The following is a 25150-nucleotide window of genomic DNA, read 5'->3' as shown; positions in this document are numbered from 1 at the left end:
GGCCCATATAATCACCTGTGTAGGCTTTGTGAGCCAGTCTTAAGTTGACTGGACTGCTAGCAGCACTGTTTGTAGCTGCTCCTGTAATATCGTTATTGTAAATAAATATTGGTGTGGTGACGGAACTCCTGCCTCCCGTGGATTACTACAGTGGCGACGAGGATGGGATAGCCCAGACGGAAAGGATACCCACACCCCAGCCCCGAGCAATTTCTCCAGACCCCGTCATCCAGTCGTCAGAGTCGGAGATGGACACATTCGACGAGGCCGCTGCGACACCTCTCCCCGAGGAGGAGGAAGAACAACTTCCAAGGAGGTCGTCAAGGAAAAGATGGGCACCTATAAGGTACACCCCGCCCACTTCGGGGAACGACCCGGCGGACGGCGCAGAGGTGACAGACCCAGACTTGAGGAGCAGGAAGAAGCTCAGAGGAATGCCAGCTGGCAGGAATTCCTCGGACATTGGGGGGGAGGGGTGTAATGAACTCCAATTGGCTTTATTGGTTGGCCAATTGGAGTATGAGCTCCCTCAATGATAGCTCATTGAGGGGGCCCATGTAATCACCTGTATAGGCTTTGTGAGCCAGTCTTAAGTCGACTGTACTGCTAGCAGCACTGTTTGTAGCTGCTCCTGTAATATCGTTATTGTAAATAAATATTGGTGTGGTGACGGAACTCCTGCCTCCCGTGGATTACCACAGGGACATTTAACAATCTGGATTTCAAGATACATCAGGTCACTTGCTTATACTCTTCACCATGTTTGAAATTAATGTATACATTAACATTTTTGTAATAATGGAGTACATTTTTAAAACAGTAACCCAACTTGTGGGAACAGGAAATAAGCGATCCAATATCACACAATGGATCAATTTCACACATTTGACAACTCCAGGCAGGGTTGTTGAATTTCACATCTCATGAAGCCAGGTTGAATCTGCTTGATCAGATTGTGACTTTACAAATACAATACTATTCTCTCCTTAATCATTGATTATAATATTGTTCCAATACCTGAAGTTATATTAACTGGTCTGTAGTTTTCTGCTTTTTACCATCCCTTTCTGAACAATGGTTACACATTGGCAGTTTGCCAATCCTTTGGCAATTCCAGAATCCAAGGATTTGGGAAAAAGACGACCAATGCATCCACGATCTCTGCAGTTACCTCCTTTAATCTACTTCAAACCAGTTGAGAGTTAAATTCTATTGTGTGCCCATCAATCCTAGAATTCAGGGCCCTTGTTCATGTATATTTTATAAAATGGCCAGTTTGGAGAGATGAAGCAGCTGCAATCTGATTAAACAAACATGTCATGCTTTTTAAACAGAATTGCTCGCAATCTTGTGATGGTCTGGCGGTTTGTCAGACTGTTATTTCCAACTATAATGGAGGGAATGTAAACTGCCTGAATCAGAATGTCAACTCTGAGCTGGTATCGAAATTGTTCCCAAGTACGCTGCAGGAAAGGATGTCCCGAAGCGTGGTACATTGGCGAGACCATGCAGACACTGCGACAACGAATAAACGGGCATCGTGCGACTATCAACAGGCAGGACTGTTCCCTTCCAGTTGGGGAACACTTCAGCAGTCAAGGACATTCAGCCTCTGATCTCCGGGTCAGCATTCTACAAGGAGGCCTTCAGGAGACGCGACAACGCAAAATTGCTGAGCAAAAACTTATAGCTAAGTTCCGCACGCATGAATGCGGACTCAACCGGGATCTGGGATTCATGTCGCATTACATTCGGCCCCCACCAACAAGCCTGGACTTGCAGAGGCCTACCGACTGAACTGGCTTGGGACAATTCACACCTCTTTAACCTGGAGTTACCTCTCTCTCTGCATCTTTGATGATTTGATTGCCTGCAGGTGCTCGCATTCCGGGACATCTCTGACTGTGTCTATATAAACATTTCTGGAACAAGCCTTTCCATTCACCTGAAGAAGGAGCCGTGCTCCGAAAGCTCGTGTTTGAAACAAACCTGTTGGACTTTAACCTGGTGTTGTAAGACTTCTTACTGTGCTCACCCCAGTCCAACGCCGGCATCTCCACACCAAGTACCTCGTCATTGTGTATTTCAATCTTCTGATTCTCTATGTTCAATAAATGGGCCTCACCTCGTAATCAGACAACTATTGAATCCCAGCTCCACAGTGAAAGGTCTGTAAATGGCATTCCTGATGTCTGGATTCTGGGTTCAGTTGTCAGGAGCCTAGCCCTGTAACCCAGGATTGGAGGTGGAGATCATGCTGTCAGATTAGTCAATAATTGGGATCGGTTTCACAACTCTAAAGAGTGAATGTCGTATTACTGGTACCAGGACCAGCCACCTGACCAGGCAACAGGAGGACACAGAGGACAAGAGCGAGGAGGTTATGCTGAACTTACACAACACGTTAGTTAGACCCCAGCTGGAATATTGTGCACGGTTCTGTGCCACACTCTTGGAAGGATGTGAACACATTGGAGAGAGTGTGGAAGTGGTTCACAAGAATGATTCCATGGATGAGAAACTTTTGTGATTAGGATAGATTGGAGAAGTGTGTAAAAGTAATAATAGGCTAATTATGTTTGGTGATTTCAACTTTCCCAACATTAATTGGGATAGCCATCATATTAAGGGCTGAGATCGAGTAGAGTTCTTAAAATGTATACAAGAGAATATTTTAGCTCAATATGTAGAAGGTCCAACAAGAGATGGTTCAGAGCTGGACTTAATTCTGGGGAATGAAGCCGGACAGGTGGTTGATGTGTTGGTGGGGGAGTATTTTGGTGATAGCGATCACACCATGGTTCAGTTTAAACTTGAGGGGGGAGCCGATTTTAGGGAAATAAGGCAGAATAAGACCAAGGTAGACTGGAAATCTACAGAAGAGCAGTGGGGGGGGTGTTCAAAAAGGAAATGAGGAATGTACAGGCCCAATATGTTTCCTCTGGGGTAATAGGAAGGAGTAACAAGCCAACAGAACCATGGATGACCAGAGACATTGAGGATACTCTGAGAAAGAAAAGAGAGGCTTTTAGCAAGTAGAAGGGGGGCTAATCAGTGGAGGCATAAATGGAGTATAGAAAGTGCAGGAAGGAGTTTAAGAAAGCAATGAGGAGAGCAAAGAGGGGATATGACATAGTTCTGGCTGGTTAAACTCAATAGGCTAATCCCCTTTCCACCGTATCCTTTCATCCCCTTTGCCCCAAGTGCTCTATCTAACTGCTTCTTGGAACCAGTTAATGTTTTGGACTCAACTGTTTCCTGTGGTAACAAATTCCACAGGCCGACCACTCTCTGGTGAAGGAATTTCCCCTCATCTCTGTCCTAAATGGTCTACCCCGTATCCTCAGACTGTGACCCCGGTTCTGGACACACCCACCATCGGGAACATCCTTCCTGCATCTACCCTGTCCAGTCCTGTTAGAACTTTATAGGTTTCCATGAGATTCCCTCCTCATTCTTCTGAACTCCAGTGAATACAATCCTAACCGATTCAATCTCTCCTCGTACGTCAGACCCGCCATCCCTGGAATCAGTCTGGTAAACCTTTGCTGCTCTCCCTCGAGAACAAGAACATCCTTTCTCAGATAAGGAGATCAAAACTGCACACAATACTCCAGGTATGGCCTCACCAAGACCCTGTATAATTGCAGCAACACATCCCTGCTCCTGTACTTGAATCCTCTCGCAATGAAGGCCAACCTACCATTAGCCTTCTTTACCGCCTGCTGCACCTACATGCTTACCTTCAGAAAATGGTGTACAAGGACACCCAGGTCATGTTGCACTTTCCCCTCTCCTAATTAATGGCCATTCAGATAATAGCCTGACTTCCCATTTTTGCAACCAAAGTGGATAACCTCGCATTAAGAAGGCAAATGGAATTTTGTCCTTCATTGCTAGAGGGATGGAGTTTAAGACTAGGGAGGTTATGTTGCAATTGTATAAGGTGTTAGTGAGGCCACACCTGGAGTATTGAGTTCAGTTTTGGTCTCCTTACTTGAGAAAGGACGTACTGGCGCTGGAGGGTGTGCAGAGGAGATTCACTAGGTTGATCCCAGATCTGAAGGGGTTGGATTATGAGGAGAGGTTGAGTAGACTGGGACTGTACTCATTGGAATTTAGAAGGATGAGGGGGGATCTTATAGAAACATTTAAGATTATGAAGGAAATAGTTAGGATAGATGTGGGCAGGTTGTTTCCACTGACGGGTGACAGCAGAACTAGGGGGCATAGCCTCAAAATAAGGGGAAGTAGATTTAGGACTGAGTTTAGGAGGAACCTCTTCACCCAAAGGGTTGTGAATCTATGGAATTCCTTGCCCAGTGAAGCAGTTGAGGCTCCTTCATTACATGTTTTTAAGGTAAAGATAGATCGTTTTTTGAAGAATAAAGGGATTAAGGGTTATGGTGTTCGGGCCGGAAAGTGGAGCTGAGTCCACAAAAGATCAGCCATGATCTCATTGAATGGCGGAGCAGGCTCGAGGGGCCAGATGGCCTACTCCTGCTCCTAGTTCTTATGTTCTTCTTATGTTCTTATTTATCCGAATTGTACTGCATCTGCCATTAATTTGCCCACTCACTGAACTTGTCCAAATCACACTGAAGGATCTCTGCATCCTCCTCACAGCTCACCCTCCCACCCAACGTGGTGTCATCTGCAAATCTGGAGATATTACATTAAGTTCCATCATCTAAATCATTAATATATATTGTGAATAGCTGGGGTCCCAGCCCCAATCCCTGTGGTACCCCACTAGTCACTGCCTGCCAATTTGAAAATGACCCGTTAATTCCTACTCCTTGTTTCCTGTCTGCCAACCAGTTTTCTATCCATCTCAATACACTGCCCCCAATCCCATGTGCTTTAATTTTGCACGCTAATCTTTTCTGTGGGACTTTTGTCAAAAGCCTTCTGAAAGTCCAAATAAACCACATCCACTGGCTCCTCTTCATCAACTCTATTAGTTACATCCTCGAAGAATTCCAGTATCGTTGTCGAGCATGATTTCCCCTTCATCAATCCATGTCGACTCTGTCCGATCCTGCCACTGTTTTCTCAGAGCTCTGCTATAAAATCTTTGACAGTGGATTCGAGAATTTTCCCCACTACTGACGCCAGGCTGACTGGTCTAGAATTCCCTGCTACATTAACATTGCAATGATACAGGAGTATACTCGAGATGGAAATTGAGAGGGCAAAAAGGATGCATGTGGTAGCTTTGGCCGAGGGGATTAAGGTGAATCTAAAGGGATTATTGAAGTATATTAAAGGAAAAATAGAAGAGGATCCCTCAAGGACCAAAGTGGACACACTGTGGACCCACAGGATGTGCGAGGTTCTCAATGAATATTTAGAGCATAGAGCATAGAACAGTACAGCACAGAACAGGCCCTTCAGCCCTCGATGTTGTGCCGAACAATGATCACCCTACTTAAACCCACATACCCAACAATCCCCCCCATTAACCTTACACTATGGGCAATTTAGCATGGCCAATCCACCTAACCCGCACATCTTTGGACTGTGGGAGGAAACCGGAGCACCTGGAGGAAACCCACGCACACACGGGGAGGACGTGCAGACTCCACACAGACAGTGACCCAGCCGGGAATCGAACCTGGGACCCTGGAGCTGTGAAGCATTGATGCTAACCACCATGCTACCATGAGGCCCCTATTTCTCCTCTGTCTTTGCTATGGAGAAAGACATGAAGACTTGGGAAACTGGGAAGGTTAGTGGTGATATATTGGGGAAGGTTAGTGGTGATATTTTGGGGAAAGTTAGTGGTGATATATTGAGGAAGGTTAGTGGTGATATTTTGGGGAAGGTTAGTGGTGATATATTGGGGAAGGTTAGTGGTGATATATTGGGGAAGGTTAGTGGTGATATATTGGGGAAGGTTAGTGGTGATATATTGGGGAAGGTTAGTGGTGATATATTGGGGAAGGTTAGTGGTGATATATTGGGGACGGTTAGTGGTGATATATTGGGGACAGTTCGCATTACAGTAGAGGACGTATTAAAATGAATGAAGGTGGATAAATCTCCTGGCTCTGACCAGGTATATCCAAGGAACACTGAGGCTAGATAAGAAATTGCAGGAGCCCTGGCTGAGATATTGGCATCATCGTTAGCCACGGGTGAGGTACCAGAAGACGGTGGGGTAGCAAATGTTGTGCCCTTATTTAAGAAGGGCAAATAAAAAGCTGAGAATTATAGGCCAATAATCCTGACACCCGTGGTGGGTAAGTTACTGGAGAAGATTCTGAGGGATAAGATATACAGGCATTTGGAAAGACAGGGTTTGATTAGGAGTAGTCAGCATCACTTTGTGCATGGGAGATCATGCCGTATAAATTTATTTGATGAAGTGACCAGGAAGGTTGATGAGGGCAGGGCGGTAGACGTACTCTATATGGACTTCAGTGAGGCCTTTGATAAAGTTCCACATAGAATCATAGAATTTACAGTACAGAAGGAGGCCATTCGGCCCATCAAGTCTGCACCGGCTCTTGGAAAGAGCACCCTACCCAAGGTCAAACCTCCACCCTATCCCCATAACCCAGTAATCCCACCCAACACTAAGGGCAATTTTGGACACTAAGGGCAATTTATCATGGCCAATCCACCTAACCTGTACATCTTTGGACTGTGGGAGGAAACCGGAGCACCTGGAGGAAACCCACGCGCACACGGGGAGATCGTGCAGACTCCACACAGACAGTGACCCAAGCTGGGAATCGAACCTGGGACCCTGGAGCTGTGAAGCAATTGTGCTAACCACTAGCATTAGCTATGAGGAGCGGTTGAATTAACGCGGTTTGTTCTCACTGGAACGACGGAGGTTGAGGGGCGACCTGATAGAGGTCTACAAAATTATGAGGGGCATAGTCAGAGTGGATAGTCAGAGGCTTTTCCCCAGGGTAGAGGGGTCAATTACTACCAGGCACAGGTTTAAGGTGCGAGGGGCAAGGTTTAGAGGAGATGTACAAGGCAAGTTTTTTACACAGAGGGTAGTGGGTGCCTGGAACTCGCTGCTGGAGGAGGTGGTGGAAGCAGGGACGATAGTGACGTTTAAGGGGCATCTTGACAAATACATGAATAGGATGGGAATAGAGGGATACGGACCCAGGAAGGGTAGAAGATTGTAGTTTAGTCGGGCAGCATGGTTGGCACGGGCTTGGAGGGCCGAAGGGCCTGTTCCTATGCTGTACTTTTCTTGTTCTTTTTGTTCTTTGTTCACTATGCTACCGTACTTCCCCAAGGGTTGGGGAATCGAGAACATGGTAGGCTGCACTGGAAGATTAGATCACATGGAATCCAGGGAGAGCTGGCAAACTGGATATATAATTGGCTTGATGGTCGGGGGCAGAGAGTAATGGTGGAAGGATGTTTGTCGGACTGGAGGCCTGACTAGTGGCGTGTCTCAGGGGTCTGTGCTGGGCCCATTGCTGTTTGTTATCAACGATTTGGATGAGAATGCACAAGGCATGATCAGTAAGTTTGCAGATGACACTAAAATAGCTGGTACTGTAGACAGTGGGGAAGGTGATAAAAAATTGCAGCAGGATCTTGATCAGCTGGGGAAGTGGGCCGAGAAATGGCAAATGGAGTTCAATACAGATAAGTGTGAGGTGTTGCATTTTGGAAAGTCAAATAAGACCATAAGACCACTGTGTTGTTCCTCGTGTCTTAATAAAGCTCGTAGTCTCAAAGTTGGAGAAGATGCTTTATTGTGAACTCATTCTCTCTTCAGAGCTTAACTTACGGCTACCTCAAATGCTGCCTGCCTGTGTCTGTGTCCTGCTACCAGTTCTGCCTTCCGTGAAGTGTGTCCTCACTTCCTGTCCCTGTGTATTTATAGCTCTCCCGTGCTCCCTCTAGTGCTTGCTCAGTTGTATTGCATCTACTCAGATCTACAATCACCACATCCCCCCTTTTTCCTTTACATATTTTCTGTACATCGTTAAAGAAAATTGTACAAAACAGTTACTTACGATATGTGTATCTATACAAGTGATGGTGCTATTGCATATTTTACAAAGCCAATTTATATTTATGAGTCCAATCTTAATAAAAACATTTCTGAGTCCAAACTTGATGAATTTGTTCACTGAGTTTTTTCTTTTGTTGTTGTTGACGTGGTGATATTGATATTGCAACTCTGTTGTGAATGTTGTCGGTGTTCTTGTTATTTTAAGTACCCAATGCGTCATCCAGAGGTGTTTGCCTGGTCGAACCACTGATGTTGACTGACATGGACTTTTTTCTGTGCTTGTGGTATCGATTTGGTATGTCGCCTGCCTTGAAAGCTGGTGTGCTTGCTTGTTCTGGAGCAGATGTGAGTTTGTGCAATTCGTTGTCATCCCTAGGCATGTTTGTAGTCTTGTCATTGTTTTGCAGTGTGCTGTGGCATTGTCCTTCATGTGCAGAGTTGTACCATTTTGTACAAGTCGTTGTTTCATTGGTGTTGTTTCTGTCGTTCCTGTCTTTGTTGTTTTCATTGCCGTTCTTGTTGCTGTTTTTGTCATTTTGCTTGTAGTTTTTGTCGTTGTGCTTGTAGTTTTTGTTCTTGCTGTTGTTGTTCTTGTTTCTGCAGTGCTTCTTGCGATTTTTGTTGTTCTTATCGCGCTTCATGTTTCTTTTGTTCTTGCTGTTGTTGTTCTGGTTTCTGCCGTGCTTCTTGTGGCTTTTGTTTTTCTTGTTATGCTCAATGAGTGTCCCGTGTGGATAATTTGAGTCATTGTCACAGTTATTGGTACGAGTGTCCTTTGTGGAATCTGTTACATTGATCGTTTCGTCTCGAGAATGGTGAGAATGATCTGATGTTGCATTGATGCTGGTGACATCAGTCATTTGTGGTGGATTTGATTCCTCGTCTTTGCTTCCTTTGTGCTCCTCTTCTGGAGTCAAATTCTTCACGATTTCATTTGATGCGGTCTCTCTGGACTCTTGGTGCTCCTCTTCTGGAGTCAAAATCTGCATGGTTTCTATTGGCGTGCTCTCTCTGGACTCTTGGGTGGCCCTACTCTGTGCTTCTGTACAGACAAGCTGAGAACTGTCAGTCTCGCTGTGATCCTGTACCTCCTGTATGTCGAGTGTGATCACCTTGTCACTGTTTTCGCATGCAGTGGGTAGATGTACATTGTCTTCTTGATTATGTGAGCTTGGTAGACTTTCATAGTCTGCTTGCGGTTGCTCAGATACGGCGGGTTGACCTTCATGGTCTTGTTCATGCGTGGTGTTTGCCTGGGAGTGTTTGCTTGCTTCCCTTTTGGAGTCTTTCATCACTCTCACTGTGGAGCCTGTCATCGCTCTCTCTATGGAGTCTTTCTGTGCTCGCTGTGTGGCGTCGTCTTCGTCTTGGGTATTGCTGTCATCCAATGTATCGAAGAGCTGCCATGGCACCATGGTGTTGGATTCATCTACCACGAGTAGATTCGTGTTGAGCTTTGCGACCGTGTCGCTGATGCTGTGATCAGCATATCCGAGTAACTCAGCCATGTCTGAGTAGTAATCTTCGAAAAACAAATCATCTTTTTTTGTTTCGGATTTCTTTTTGTTCTCTTCACTTTGGGTGGTGCAGACTGCTTTTTCCAGGGTGTTGTGCGAGTTGTTTTCAACTGCTGGTTTAAGTTCAGGCGTTTTTCTGTGTTCTGAGGCAAGAAAATTTGGTTTTGTGTCCACTGCGCATGCACGGCTTGTGCATGCGCATACCGACCAGCAACAAGAACTTTTTTAAACTGCCCATGCGCGGGGGTAGTGAATATAGAAGTTAGGAAGTTACGTTGCAGTTGTACAGGACGTTGGTGAGGTCGCACCTGGAGTCTTATGTTCAGTGTTGCTCGCCTTGCAATAGGAAAAATGTGATTAAACTGAGTGGGAGAAGAGATTTACAAGGATGTTGCCAGGACTCAAGGGACTGAGTCACAGGGAGAGATTGGACAGGCTGGGATTTTTTTTTTTGGAGCGTGGGAGACTGAGGGGTGATCGTACAGAGGTGGATAAAGTCATGAGAGGCATGAATAGGGTTAATGCACTCAGTCTTTTTCCCAAGCTTGGGGATTGGAGAACTAGAGGGCAAGGGTTTAAGTTAAGAGGGGAAAGAATTAATGGGAACCTGAGGAGCAACGTTTTTACACAGAGGATGGTACAAAAAACAATGCAGGACAGGAACAGGCCCTTCGGCCCTCCAAGTCTATATCGGTCATGATACCAACCTTTGCCAAAACCCTCAGCCCTTCCTTGTGCCGTATCCCTCTATACCCATCCTATCCATGTGTTTGTCAAGATGCCTTCTGAACGCCGTTAATGTATCGGCTTCCACAGCCTCCCCTGGCAACGGGTTCCAGGCACTCACCACCCTCTGCATAAAAACCTGCCTCGCACGTCTCCTCTAAACTTTCCCCCAGGGTCGTTAAACCTCTGCCCCCTGGTGACTGACCCCTCCACCCTGGGAAAGAGTGCCTGCCCATCCATTCTATCCATGCCCCTCATAATCATGTAGGCCTCTATCAAGTCGCCCCTCAACCTCCATCTTTCTAATGAAAACAGCCCAAGTCTATTCAGCCTCTCCACACAGCTAACACCCTCCAGACCAGGCAACATCCTGGAAAACCCCCTCTGCACCCTCTCCAAAGCCACATCCTTCTGATGGTGTGGCGACCAGAATTGTGCTCAATATTCCAAGTGCGGCCTGACCAACGTTCTATACAATGTGGAATGAGCTACCGGAGGAAGTAGTTGAGGCAGCATTTAAAGGGCATTTGGACAGATACATGGATAGGAAAGATTTGGAGGGATATGAGCCAAATGCGGGCAAATGGGGTTAGCTTTTTGGTTGGCATGGACCAGTCTGGGCCGAAGGGTCTGTCTCCGTGATGTAGATTTTATGATTCTGAGAACTTGGGGAGAGAGACTGTGAGGTTCTTGAGCAAATTGTCATAGGGAGTGAGGAGGTATTGGAGGTGTTGGAGGCTTAAAGTGGACAAATCTCCAGGTCTGGATGAATTGTGTCCCAGGCTGCTGTGGGAGGCGAGGGAGGAGATTGCAGGGGCTCTGACCCAAGTTTTTAATTCCTCTCTGGCCACAGGGAAGGTGCCAGAGGGACTGGAGAACAGCTGATGTGGTCCCAAAATGGAAGAAAGGCTGTAGAGACAAGCCAAGGGAACTACAGACCAGTGAGTCTCACTGGAGAAGATTCTGAAGGAGAGAATCTATCTCCAGTTGGAGAGGCAAGGTTTGATCAGGAATAGTCAGCATGGCTTTGTCAGAGGGAGGTCATGCCTAACAAATTTGATTGGATTTTTTGGACATGTGACCAGGTGTGTAGATGAGGGTAGTGTAGTTGATGTAGTTTACATGGATTTCAGCAAAGCCTTTGACAAAGTCCCACATGGGAGACTTATAAAGAAGGCAAATGCATTGGAGGGGATGCAGAGGAGATTCACCAGAATGTTGCGCAGGATGGAACATTTAAGTTATGAAGGGAGGTTGGATAGGCTTGGGTTATTTTAGTGGAGCAGATGTTTCCTGGTCCAGAGGGTGTTAGCTCTGTGGAGAAGCTGAATAGACTCGGACTTTTTTCTTTAGAGGTTGAGGGCTGACCTGATAGAAGTCTTCAGGATTATGAAGGGCATGGACAGGGTGAATAGGGAACAGCTGTTCCCCTTAGATGAAGGGTCGGTTACGAGAGGGACAAACGTTCAAGGGGAGGGGCAGGAGGTTTCGGGGGGATTTGAGGAAAAACCTTTTTGCCCAGAGGGTGGTGATGGTTTGGAACGCGCTGCCTGGGAGGGTGGTAGAGGCGGATTGCCTCACATCCTTTAAAATGTACCTGGACCGGGAACATAGAGTCTCACTCTGCACGGATGACCTGCTGCTCTGTGTGCCCGCATGGGAAAGATAACCGGACTCCTCAGGGTGTTCGCCACCTTCTCAGGTTCCAAAATCAACCTGAAAAAGAGCAAAATCTTCCCGGTAAACCCCACGTTCAGGTATCTGTGGATCCAAGTGGCCCACACCTGCAAAAAACTCCACAAATAATAATAATCATCTTTATTGTCACAAGTAGGCTGACATTAACACTGCAATGAAGTTACTGTGAAAAGCCCCTAGTCGCCACATTCCGGCGCCTGTTCAGGTACACAGAGGGAGAATTCAGAATGTCCAATTCACCTAACAGCACGCCTTTCAGGACTTGTGGGAGGAAACCGGAGCACCCGGAGGAAACCCACGCAGACACGGGGAGAACGTGCAGACTCCGCACAGATAGTGACCCAAGCCGGGAATCGAACCTGGAACCCTGGAGCTGTGAAGCAACAGTGCTAACCACTGTGCTACTGGGCCACCAGAAAGGATCCTCTACAGCCCGACCTGCAAAGATTTGCTCCCTCTCTCGTGAGCGGGAAGGGTACAGCCAATCAAAATGAACGTGCTGCCTGGGTTCCTCTTTGCCTGACTGATTGCCAGGCAGAGTCTCCTGCTGGGATGGAAGTCGACAGCGTAACTCCGGGCCTCGGAATGGCTCTCGGATATGACCCAGTTCCTCAGGCGAGAGAAAATCAAATTTGAAACAAGCAGGTCCGATTAGAGATTCCACACCACATGGGGCAAATTCACAAGCCCATTTACAGACCCATTTGCAACCAGCAGCCTGCTGGGACAGGGGGGATTTAGGAGGAGGAGGGCCATTTACTGGAGGGAGCACAGGCCTCCCCTGCATGGGTCAAGCAGACCCACCCTCCCTCAAAGACGTGGTGGGCAAGGGGGGATTGGGACCTCCTCACCTCCCCCCTCCAAACCCCACCACTCCCCACACCAGCGGAAAAAAACCTACAGACGAACAAGGGGAGGAACCCAAACCACACCAAGATTCAGGATGGGGAAACTGGGGACAACCCCTACCGCCCAGCGGCTGGGGCGGAAACTGACAAACCAGCGCTATGGTAACAACAAGGGACCCGAGGCTGGAGGTTCTGACTGATGTACAGTTTTCATTTTGGTTGTCGTACAATACTCTACTTGAGAAACCCAAAACCTTTATCCTTTCTATTCTGTAACTGTTACTTGTATCATGTGAGAGTACCTTTAAGAACTGGGTGTTTATAAAATAGCTGCAGTGATGTCAGAGTGTGGGTGGAGCTGGGCTGTCTGTCTTTCACTTTTGTTTTTGAGCTGGCAGCTACAGTGTGTTTTAGTTTCATTTTCAGAGCTGGATAGCTGCAGGCAAAGCCAGCGGCTATATAATGATCTCTCTCTACAAGCTACAGACTGTCTTCAGATTATTTGAGGATTTCCAACTAATACCTGTTTCTGCAGAGAATTTAAACCTGCTGTCTTTCTTTGAAAAGGGTTTAATATATGGATGTTGATTGGAATGTTATGAAGGGTTACATATAGAATATTGTATCTGTGGGATTATTGGTATTGATAGTTGTTAAGATGTTTACTGTGGGTTTATAAAGTGTTAACTGGATTCATAAATAAACATGGTTTTGCTTTAAAAGTATTTAGATCTCTGTAGAGTGGGCCGTGTGTTCCCCATAACCACAATCTAGTAAAAGTTGTGGGTCAGGTGAACTCCATGATACACTTTGGGGTTCTCTAAACCCTGGCCCACAACGCTTGAAACACCAATAAAGACATTTCTTGAAAAGGTGCCTGGATGAGCAATTGGCCGGAATAACATTCATGGCTTTGTGCCATTGCTGGCAATGGGATTAGCTGGGCCGCTCACGTATCAGTGCAGGCTTGATGGGCCAAAGGGCCTCTTCTACACTGTGAGATTCTGTCATTCTGAGTTTGGGAGGAAGGCAAAGAGGAGATTAGACAGCTGTACAAAATCATGGACAGAGTAGACGGGGAGAAATGTTTCTGCTGGTAAAAGGATGCAGAATGAGAGAGCACAGATTTAAAGTGATAAAAGAAGCAAAGGTGATGTGTGAAAAATCTTTTTGACAAAGCGAGTGGTTGGGGTCTGGAATGGGCAGCCTGGGAGTATGGTGGAGGCTGGTGCAATTGAGGCATTAAATAGAGCATTAGATGATTATTTGAATAGAAACAATGTGCAGGATTACGGGGAAAAGGCAGGGGAATGGCACTGAGTTAGCATACTCGTTTGGAAGGACTGCAGACACAAAGGGCCGAGTGGCCTTCTCAAGCATTGTAACACATCTGTCATTAAATCAAGTGGACATTTGGCCCATCAGCCATTACACTGTCAGTTTGTGCAGTTTCTGTTGTGTCTGTCAGACCCCGATGGTCAAATCCATGTCAGTGTTTCCATTGCTCTCTTCACTCCCTGGGTGGCAAACACCTTCTACCTGACTCCAGTCTCAGCTCTCCATTGCCTTGCTCTCCTCTCCTGTGCTCTGGCACATATCAGCTGTGTCCATCTTCACTTCCCTTCCATACACCCACACTCCCATCTCCTGTCCATTTCCCCTCGGTCCCTCCAGCCACCTTTTCTCAGCTGACCGGATCCTCATCAGCTCAATCATCATATCCTTCCAAATCTCTGCATGGGCTAAAACCCCTTCCTGTCTCTCTAACCTTCATAAATCTCCAGGAAAATTCCCTCTGCTAATTCAGGCCCCTTACATACATTGGAGCAGCACGGTAGCACAGTGGTTAGCACTGTGGCTTCACAGCTCCAGGGTCCCAGGTTCGATTCCCGACTGGGTCACTGTCTGTGCGGAGTCTGCACATCCTCCCCGTGGGTGCGTGGGTTTCCTCCGGGTGCTCCGGTTTCCTCCCACAGTCCAAAGACGTGCTGTTAGGTGGATTGGCCATGATAAATTGCCCTTAGTGAACAAAATAAAAAGGTTAGGAGGGGTTATTGGGTTACGGGGACGAGGTGGAAGTGAGGGCTTAAGTGGGTCGGTGCAGACTCGATGGGCCGAATGGCCTCCTTCTGAACTGTATGTTCTATGTTCGAAATCACTATTCCAACACTCAGCTGCCGAGATTGCAGATTCTGGGATTCCCTCCATTCACCCATCCATCTCTCCTCCGTTCTCCCTCTCTCCCTCACTGTAATAATTCTAAATATAACTGTATTTATTTACATATATACAGATTATTCTTATACCTCACTGCCAGTGGAGACCTTCCTGGGAGGGTGGATCTGACCAGGCCCAGACTGGGACCTCGCGCCCAGGTGATGAGTCCCCACAATCCCGACCTGGGAAACTCATATTTAACAAGCCCCATTGGAAGATTATTAATCATTGTTTCATGATCGTCAAGGGGGTTATAATAATCTTTCCATCCTCCATCTCTCCACCCTCCCATCTCTCCATCCGTCCACCTCTCCATCCGTCCACCTCTCCATCCCTCCACCTCCCCATCTCTCCATCCCTCCATCCCACCACCTCTGCATCTCTCCATCCCCCCACCTCTCCATCCGTCCACCTCTCCATCCCTCCACCTCCCCATCCCTCCATTCCCCCCCACCTCTCCATCCCCCCAACTCTCCATCTCTCCATCACCCCACCTCCCCATCTCTCCATCTCGATCTCCTCCTTTAAGGCAATCCTGAACCTCTCTGACTAATTGAACAAAGAACAAAGAAAATTACAGCACAGGAACAGGCCCTTCGGCCCTCCCAGCCTGCGCCGATCCAGATCCTTTATCTAAACCTGTCGCCTATTTTCCAAGGTCTACTTCCCTCTGTTCCCCACCCATTCATATATCTGTCTAGATGCCTCTTAAATGATGCTATCGTGCCCGCCTCTACCACCTCCACTGGCAAAGCGTTCCAGGCATTCTGCGTAAAAAACTTTCTACGCACATCTCCCTTAAACTTTCCCCCTCTCACCTTGAAATCGTGACCCCCTGTAACTGACACCCCCACTCATGGAAAAAGCTTGTTGTTATCCACCCTGTCCATACCTCTCATAATTTTGTAGACCTCAATCAGGTCCCCCCTCAACCTCCGTCTTTCCAACGAAAACAATCCTAATCTACTCAACCTTTCTTCATAGCTAGCACCCTCCATACCAGGCAATATCCTGGTGAACCTCCTCTGCACCCTCTCCAAAGCATCCACATCCTTCTGGTAATGCGGCGACCAGAACTGCACGCAGTATTCCAAATGTGGCCCAACCAAAGTCCTATACAACTGTAACATGACCTGCCAACTCTTGTACTCAATACCCCGTCCGATGAAGGCAAGCATGCTGTATGCCTTCTTGACCACTCTGTCGACCTGCGTTGCCACCTTCAGGGTACAATGGACCTGAACTCCCAGATCTCTCTGCACATCACTTTTCCCCAGGACTCTTCCATTGACCATATAGTCTGCTCTTGAATTGGATCTTCCAAAATGCATCACCTCGCATTTGCTTGGATTGAACTCCATCTGCCATTTCTCTGCCCAACTCTCCAATCTATCTATATTTTGCTGTATTCTCTGACAGTCCTCCTCGCTATCAGCAACTCCACCAATCTTAGTATCATCTGCAAATTTGCTAATCAGACCACCTATACCTTCATCCAGATCATTTATATGTATATCACAAAGAGCAGTGGCCCGAGCACGGATCCCTGTGGAACACCACTAGTTACCCTTCTCCATTTTGAGACACTCCCTTCCACCACTACTCTCTGTCTCCTGTTGCCCAGCCAGTTCTTTATCCATCTAGCTAGTACACCCTGAACCCCATACAACTTCATTTTTTCCATCAACCTGCCATGGGAAACCTTATCAAATGCCTTGCTAAAGTCCATGTATACGACATCTACAGCCCTTCCCTCATCAATTAACTTTGTCACTTCCTCAAAGAATTCTATTAGGTTTGTAAGACATGACCTTCCCTGCACAAAACCATGCTGCCTATCACTGATAAGTCTATTTTCTTCCAAATGTGAATAGATCCTATCCCTCAGTATCTTCTCCAACAGTTTGCTACCACTGACGTCAAGCTCACAGGTCTATAATTCCCTGGATTATCCCTGCTACCCTTCTTGAACAAAGGGACAACATTAGCAATTCTCCAGTCCTCAAGAATGATGCAAAGATATCTGTTAAGGCCCCAGCTATTTTGTCCCTCGCTTCCCTCAGTAACCTGGGATAGATCCCATCCGGTCCTGGGGACTTGTCCACCTTAATGCCTTTTAGAGTATCCAAAACTTCCCCCTTCCTTATGCCGACTTGACCTAGAGTATTTAAACATCCATCCCCAGCCTCAACATCCGTCTTGTCCCTCTCCTTGGTGAATACCGATGCAAAGTACTCATTAAGAATCTCACCCATTTCCTCTGAGTCCACGCATAAATTCCCTCTTTTGTCTTTGAGTGGGCCAATTCTTTCTCTAGTTACCCTCTTGCTCCTTATATACGAATAAAAGGCTTTGGGATTTTCCTTAACCCTGTTAGCCAAAGATATTTCATGACCCCTTTTAGCCCTCTTTATTGCGCGTTTGAGATTTGTCCTACTTTCCCGATAGTCCTCCAAAGCTTCATCAGTTTTGAGTCGCCTAGATCTTATGTATGCTTCCTTTTTCATCTTAGCTAGTCTCACAATTCCACCCGTCATCCATGGTTCCCTAATCTTGCCATTTCTATCTCTCATTTTCACAGGGACATGTTTGGGGCAGCACGGTAGCATGGTGGTTAGCATAAATGCTTCACAGCTCCAGGGTCCCAGGTTCGATTCCCGGCTGGGTCACTGTCTGTGCGGAGTCTGCACGTCCTCCCCCTGTTTGCGTGGGTTTCCTCCGGGTGCTCCAGGTTTCCTCCCACAGTCCAAAGATGTGCGGGTTAGGTGGATTGGCCATGCTAAATTGCCCGTAGTGTCCTAAAAAGTAAGGTTAAGGGGGGGGGGTTGTTGGGTTACGGGTATAGGGTGGATACGTGGGTTTGAGTAGGGTGATCATTGCTCGGCACAACATTGAGGGCCGAAGGGCCTGTTCTGTGCTGTACTGTTCTATGTTCTATGTTCTATGTCTGTCCTGCACTCTAATCAACCTTTCCTTAAAAGACTCCTACATTTCAAATGTGGATTTACCCTTAAACAGCTGCTCCCAATCCACATTCCCTAGCTCCTGCCGAGTTTTGTTATACTCTGCCTTTCCCCAATTTAGCACTCTTCCTTTAGGACCACTCTCGTCTTTGTCCATGAGTACTCTAAAACTTACGGAATTGTGATCGCTATTCCCAAAGTAATCACCGACTGAAACATCAACCACCTGGCTGGGATCATTCCCCAATACCAGGTCCAGTATGGCCCCTTCCCGAGTTGGACTATTTACATACTGCTCTAAAAAACTCTCCTGGATGCTCCTTACAAATTCTGCTCCATCTACGCCTCCAACACTACATGAGTCACATTCAATGTTGGAGAAGTTAAAATCTCCCATCACGACCACCCTATTGCTCCTACACTGTTCTATAATCTGTCTACATATTTGTACCTCTACGTCATGCTCGCTTTTGGGAGGCCTGTAGTAAAGTCCCAACAATGTTACTGCACCCTTCCTATTTCTTAGCTCTACCCATATTGCCTCAGTGCTCGAATCCTCCATCGTGCCCTCCTTAATCACAGCTGTGATATCATCTCTGGTGAGTAATGCAACTCCTCCACCCCTTCTACCTCCCTCTCTATCCCTCCTGAAGCATCTATACCCTGGGATATTTAGTTGCCAATCTTTCCCTTCCCTCAACCAAGTCTCAGGAATACCAATAACATCATATTCCCAGGTACTGATCCAAGCCCTAAGTTCATCTGCCTTACCTGCTACACCTCTCACATTAAAACAAATGCATCTCAGACCACCTGTCCCTTTCCGATCATCATCTCTTCCCTGTCTACTCTTCCCCTTAGTCACAATGAGTTTATTATCTAGTACCTTACTGGCTTTAGTTGCTGCCTCTTTACTGACCTTTAACTGTCCTAATCTGGTTCCCATCCCCCTGCCACATTAGCCATTTGCCTTACTTGGTCACTTGCCTTCCTTCTCTTTATGTAGGTGAGTGTCAGACCCAAATGAGGCCTCACTTTCAGATGTTTACTTACACTAGTGCTTGTCTTCATTGGACGGGGCATTGAGTATAAAAATTGGCAAGTCATGCTGCAGCTGTACAGAACCTTGGTTCGGCCACACTTAGAAAATTGCGGACAATTCTGGTCGCCACACTACCAGAAGGATGTGGAGGCTTTGTAGAGGGTGCAGAGGTGGTTTACCAGGATGCTGCCTGGTCTGGAGGGTGTTACCTATGTGGAGAGGCTGAATAGAGTCGGACTGTTTTCATTAGAATGACAGAGGTTGAGGGGTGGCCTGATAGAGGTCTACATGATTATGAGGGGCATGGATAGAGTGGATGGGCAGGCACTCTTTCCCAGGGTGGGGGGGTCAGTCACCAGGGGGCATAGGTTTAAGGTCCGTGGGGCAAAGTTTAGAGGAGATGTGCGAGGCAGGTTTTTATGCAGAGGGTGGTGAGTGCCTGGAATGCGTTGCCAGGGGAGGGTGTGGAAGCAGATACATTAACGGCTTTCAAAAGGCATCTTGACAAACACATGGATAGGATGGGGATAGGATGGGTATAGGGGGATACGGCACAAGGAAGGGCTGAGGGTTTTGGCCAAGGTTGGTATTATGACCAACACAGGCTTGGAGGGCCGAAGGGCCTGTTCCTGTGCTGTATTGTTCTTTGCAGATGGTTATGGTGGGTTGGGGAAAGTAAATATTTTCACCATTGCAGGAGACAGTTTGCAGAAATTGGTGATCAGAGTTCAGGGAGGTTACAGGAAGTCTTTGTCGAGTTCAACAGATTTTGGACTGAAAAGGTTATTGGGGTGATGTGGGGTCGGGATGAATGTGGAGTTCAGCTGACAATCAGATTAACCACGATCTCACTGAATGGGGGAGCAGGTTCGAGGGGCAGAATGGTCTCTTCCTCCTATTTGTAATGTTCTTGTGTTATTGTTACCGTAGCTGATTCAGTCCTTGCTGAAGGAGGAGCTAATTGAGTGGTCAGCAGTTCACGTCTCCAGTTCTCCACCTTCCTGACCCTCACATTTTCATTTATTTACTCCCCACAGGTCTCAGCCACAGACGCCGACAGTGGAAGTTTTGGAACCATCACGTACTCCATCGGCTTCGGAATTGGCAGTTCGGCTCCCACCCAGTTCACCATCAACCAGCTGACAGGGAGAGTTTGCACGACAAGGCAACTGGATCGGGATGAGGGACCCAAACACTACGAGTTCACTGTGACGGCAGTCGATGGGGTAAGAAATATTGTCAAATCTCCAACCTTGATCTAAAGCTTCATCGATCACAGAATGATCACTGTTCAATGGGACAGCGTAGAGGGAGCTTTACTCTGTATCTAACCCCGTGCTGTACCTGTCCTGGGAGTGTTTGATGGGGACAGTGTAGAGGGAGCTTTACTCTGTATCTAACCCCGTGCTGTACCTGTCCTGGGAGTGTTTGATGGGGACAGTGTAGAGGGAGCTTTACTCTGTATCTAACCCCGTGCTGTACCTGTCCTGGGAGTGTTTGATGGGGACAGTGTAGAGGGAGCTTTACTCTGTATCTAACCCCGTGCTGTACCTGTCCTGGGAGTGTTTGATGGGGACAGTGCAGAGGGAGCTTTACTCTGTATCTAACCCCGTGCTGTACCTGTCCTGGGAGTGTTTGATGGGACAGTGTAGAGGGAGCTTTACTCTGTATCTAACCCCGTGCTGTACCTGTCCTGGGAGTGTTTGATGGGGACAGTGTAGAGGGAGCTTTACTCTGTATCTAACCCCGTGCTGTACCTGTCCTGGGAGTGTTTGATGGGGTCAGTGTAGAGGGAGCTTTACTCTGTATCTAACCCCGTGCTGTACCTGGCCTGGGAGTGTTTGATGGGGACAGTGTAGAGGGAGCTTTACTCTGTATCTAGCCCTGTGCTGTACCTGTCCTGGGAGTGTTTGATGGGGACAGTGTAGAGGGAGCTTTACTCTGTATCTAACCCCGTGCTGTACCTGTCCTGGGAGTGTTTGATGGGGACAGTGTAGAGGGAGCTTTACTCTGTATCTAACCCCGTGCTGTACCTGTCCTGGGAGTGTTTGATGGGGACAGTGTAGAGGGAGCTTTACTCTGTATCTAACCCCGTGCTGTACCTGTCCTGGGAGTGTTTGATGGGGACAGTGTAGAGGGAGCTTTACTCTGTATCTAACCCCGTGCTGTACCTGTCCTGGGAGTGTTTGATGGGGACAGTGTTGAGGGAGCTTTACTCTGTATCTAACCCCGTGCTGTACCTGTCCTGGGAGTGTTTGATGGGGACAGTGTAGAGGGAGCTTTACTCTATATCTAACCCCGTGCTGTCCCTGTCCTGGGAGTGTTTGATGGGGACAGTGTAGAGGGAGCTTTACTCTGTTTTCAGATCATTTTGATTTTCCCCGGAAGGTAACTCGGTAATTTATTCCAATTTACTACTACTTCTTCCTTGTCCAATCTAATTTTAAAAATGTTGAATTTAGAATCATCTGGATTTATCTGATCTCCCTGAGTTACAGCGACTAACACCTCTTCCTCCTACTCTTCGCCATCATATTGACGTGGCTGAGAAACATTGGCACTAGCAGCAGAAGTCAGCAATTCAGCCTTCGAGCCTGCTCCGCCATTCAATCAGATCATGGCTGATCTCTTCCTGATTTCAAATCCACCTCCCCGCCTGTTTCCTAATATCCTCTGAACCCATTATTAAAATCAGAAATATGTCTAAATCTTTCTTGAAACCAAGAAACCATTTAATAACTCAGATTCCACCGCTCTATGAGACAGCGAGTTCCAGAAGTTCACCATTTATGCGAGAAGTAGTGCCTCCTCATAGGAGCAGAATTAGGCCACTCGGCCCATCAGGTCACCTCCGCCATTCAATCATGGCTGATATTTTTTCATCCCCATTCTCCTGCCTTCTCCCCATAACCCCTGATCCCCTTATTAATCAAGAACCTATCGATCTCTGTCTTAAAGACACTCAGTGATTTGGCCTCCACAGCCTTCTGCGGCAAAGAGTTCCACAGATTCACCACCCTCTGGCTGAAGAAATTCCTCCTCATCTCTGTTTTAAAGGATCGTCCCTTTAGTTTGAGATTGTGTCCTCTGGTTCTAGTTTTTCCTACAAGCGGAAACATCCTCTCCACGTCCACTCTATCCAGGGCTCGCAGTATCCTGTAAGTTTCCAATCACAGAATAACAGATAGAAAAGGCCCTTCGGCCCATCGAGTCTGCACCGATACATGAAAAACAGCTGACCTGTCCACCTAATCCCATTTGCCAGCACTTGGCCAATAGCCGTGAATGTTATGACGGGCCAAATGCTCATCCAGGTACTTTTTAAAGGATGTGAGGCAACCCGCCTCTACCACCCTCCCAGGCAGCGCGTTCCTGACCGTCACCACCCTCCCAGGCAGCGCGTTCCTGACCGTCACCACCCTCCCAGGCAGCGTGTTCCAGACCCTCACCACCCTCCCAGGCAGTGTGTTCCTGACCGTCACCACCCTCCCAGGCAGTGTGTTCCTGACCATCACCACCCTCCCAGGCAGTGTGTTCCTGACCGTCACCACCCTCCCAGGCAGTGTGTTCCTGACCCTCTCCCACCCTCCCAGGCAGTGTGTTCCTGACCGTCACCACCCTCCCAGGCAGTGCGTTCCAGACCGTCACCACCCTCCCAGGCAGTGTGTTCCTGACCATCACCACCCTCCCAGGCAGCGTGTTCCTAACCCTCTCCCACCCTCCCAGGCAGTGTGTTCCTGACCGTCCCCACCCTCCCAGGCAGTGTGTTCCTGACCGTCACCACCCTCCCAGGCAGTGTGTTCCTGACCGTCCCCACCCTCCCAGGCAGTGTGTTCCTGACCGTCACCACCCTCCCAGGCAGTGTGTTCCAGCCTCTCCCACCCTCCCAGGCAGTGTGTTCCTGACCGTCCCCACCCTCCCAGGCAGTGCGTTCCAGACCCTCACCACCCTCCCAGGCAGTGTGTTCCTGACCCTCACCACCCTCCCAGGCAGTGTGTTCCTGACCCTCTCCCACCCTCCCAGGCAGTGTGTTCCTGACCCTCACCACCCTCCCAGGCAGTGTGTTCCTGACCCTCACCACCCTCCCAGGCAGTGTGTTCCTGACCCTCACCACCCTCCCAGGCAGTGTGTTCCTGACCGTCACCACCCTCCCAGGCAGTGTGTTCCTGACCGTCACCACCCTCCCAGGCAGTGTGTTCCTGACCATCACTACCCTCCCAGGCAGTGTGTTCCTGACCCTCACCACCCTCCCAGGCAGTGTGTTCCTGACCGTCCCCACCCTCCCAGACAGTGTGTTCCTGACCCTCACCACCCTCCCAGGCAGTGTGTTCCAGACCGTCACCACCCTCCCAGGCAGTGTGTTCCAGACCGTCACCACCCTCCCAGGCAGTGTGTTCCAGACCGTCACCACCCTCCCAGGCAGTGCGTTCCTGACATTCACCACCCTCCCAGGCAGTGTGTTCCTGACCCTCTCCCACCCTCCCAGGCAGTGTGTTCCTGACCCTCACCACCCTCCCAGGCAGTGTGTTCCTGACCCTCACCACCCTCCCAGGCAGTGTGTTCCTGACCCTCACCACCCTCCCAGGCAGTGTGTTCCTGACCCTCACCACCCTCCCAGGCAGTGTGTTCCTGACCGTCACCACCCTCCCAGGCAGTGTGTTCCTGACCATCACTACCCTCCCAGGCAGTGTGTTCCAGACCCTCACCACCCTCCCAGGCAGTGCGTTCCAGACCGTCACCACCCTCCCAGGCAGTGCGTTCCTGACATTCACCACCCTCCCAGGCAGTGTGTTCCAGACCCTCACCCCCCTCCCAGGCAGTGTGTTCCAGACCGTCACCACCCTCCCAGGCAGTGTGTTCCTGACCCTCTCCCACCCTCCCAGGCAGTGTGTTCCTGACCGTCACCACCCTCCCAGGCAGTGTGTTCCTGACCGTCACCACCCTCCCAGGCAGTGTGTTCCTGACCCTCACCACCCTCCCAGGCAGTGTGTTCCTGACCGTCACCACCCTCCCAGGCAGTGCGTTCCTGACCGTCACCACCCTCCCAGGCAGCGTGTTCCTGACCCTCACCACCCCCCAGGCAGTGTGTTCCTGACCCTCACCACCTTCTGGGCAAAAAGGTTTTTTCTCAAATCCCTCCTGAACCTCCTGCCCCTCACCTTGAACTTGTGCCCCCCTCGTAACCGACCCTTCAACTAAGGGGAACAGCTGCTCCCAGTCCACTCTGTCCATGCCTCTTATAATACAGAAGGAAGTCTTACAACACCAGGTTAAAATCCAACAGATTTGTTTCAAACACTCGCTTTCGGAGCACTGCTCCTTCATCAGGTGAATGAAGAGGATGTTCCAGAAACATATATATAGACAAAGTTAAAGATTCCAGATAATGCTTAGAATGCGAGCATTAGCAGGTGATTAAGTCGTTACAGATCCAGAGATAGGGGTAACCCCAGGTTAAAGAGGTGTGAATTGTCTCAAACCAGGACAGTTGGTAGGATTACGCAAGCCCAGGGCAGATGGTGGGGGATGAATGTATTGCGACATGCATCCCAGGTCCCGGTTGAGGCCGTACTCATGTGTGCGGAACTTGGTGATAAGTTTCTGCTCGGCGATTCTGCGTTGTCGCGCGTACTGAAGGCCGCCTTGGAGAACGCTTACCCGGAGATCAGGGGCTGAATGCCCTTGACTGCTGGTGTTCCCCGACTGGAAGGGAACATTCCTGCCTGGCGATTGTCGTGCGTCTGCATGGTCTCACTAATGTCCCACGCTTCGCGACATCCTTTCCTGCAGCGTATGAGGTGGACAATGTTGGCCGAGTCGCACGAGTATGTGCCGCATACCCGGTGGGTGGTGTTTCCATGTGTAATGGTGATCCCTGAGACAGCACAGCTCATTCTCCCTTTGCATTATCCCAGCTCTGGTATCTTGCTCTGGGAGTCAGTCTGCAGCTACTGATCCCTCACAGTGGGCACCATATGCAGGCCCCGGAGGAAAATGTGTTCAACTCCCAGGTCACCTGTCAGGTACTCTGTTTAGCTCACTGGGCTAAATCGCTGGCTTTTAAAGCAGGCCAGCAGCACGGTTCGATTCCCGTACCAGCCTCCCCGGACAGGCGCCGGAATGTGGCGACTAGGGGCTTTTCA

At 48.5% G+C, this 25150-nt stretch overlaps 1 protein-coding gene across 1 annotated transcript in view; it reads left to right on the top strand.

Annotated features, from left to right (window-relative positions):
* LOC119977762 (protocadherin-16-like) overlaps window positions 1–25150 on the top strand; it is a 288909-nt gene that overhangs the window by 161703 nt on the left and 102056 nt on the right. The window contains exon 2 of the mRNA XM_038818966.1: window positions 20045–20233. Coding sequence (XP_038674894.1) covers window positions 20045–20233 — 189 coding nt within the window. The remainder of the gene's footprint in view (window positions 1–20044; window positions 20234–25150) is intronic.

The sequence above is a fragment of the Scyliorhinus canicula genome, chromosome 14, assembly GCF_902713615.1.
Source record: "Scyliorhinus canicula chromosome 14, sScyCan1.1, whole genome shotgun sequence".
Classification (NCBI taxonomy): Eukaryota; Metazoa; Chordata; class Chondrichthyes; order Carcharhiniformes; family Scyliorhinidae; genus Scyliorhinus; species Scyliorhinus canicula.
The sequence above is the reverse complement of the archived record's forward strand: the minus strand, read 5'-3'. Positions and strand labels throughout refer to the sequence as shown.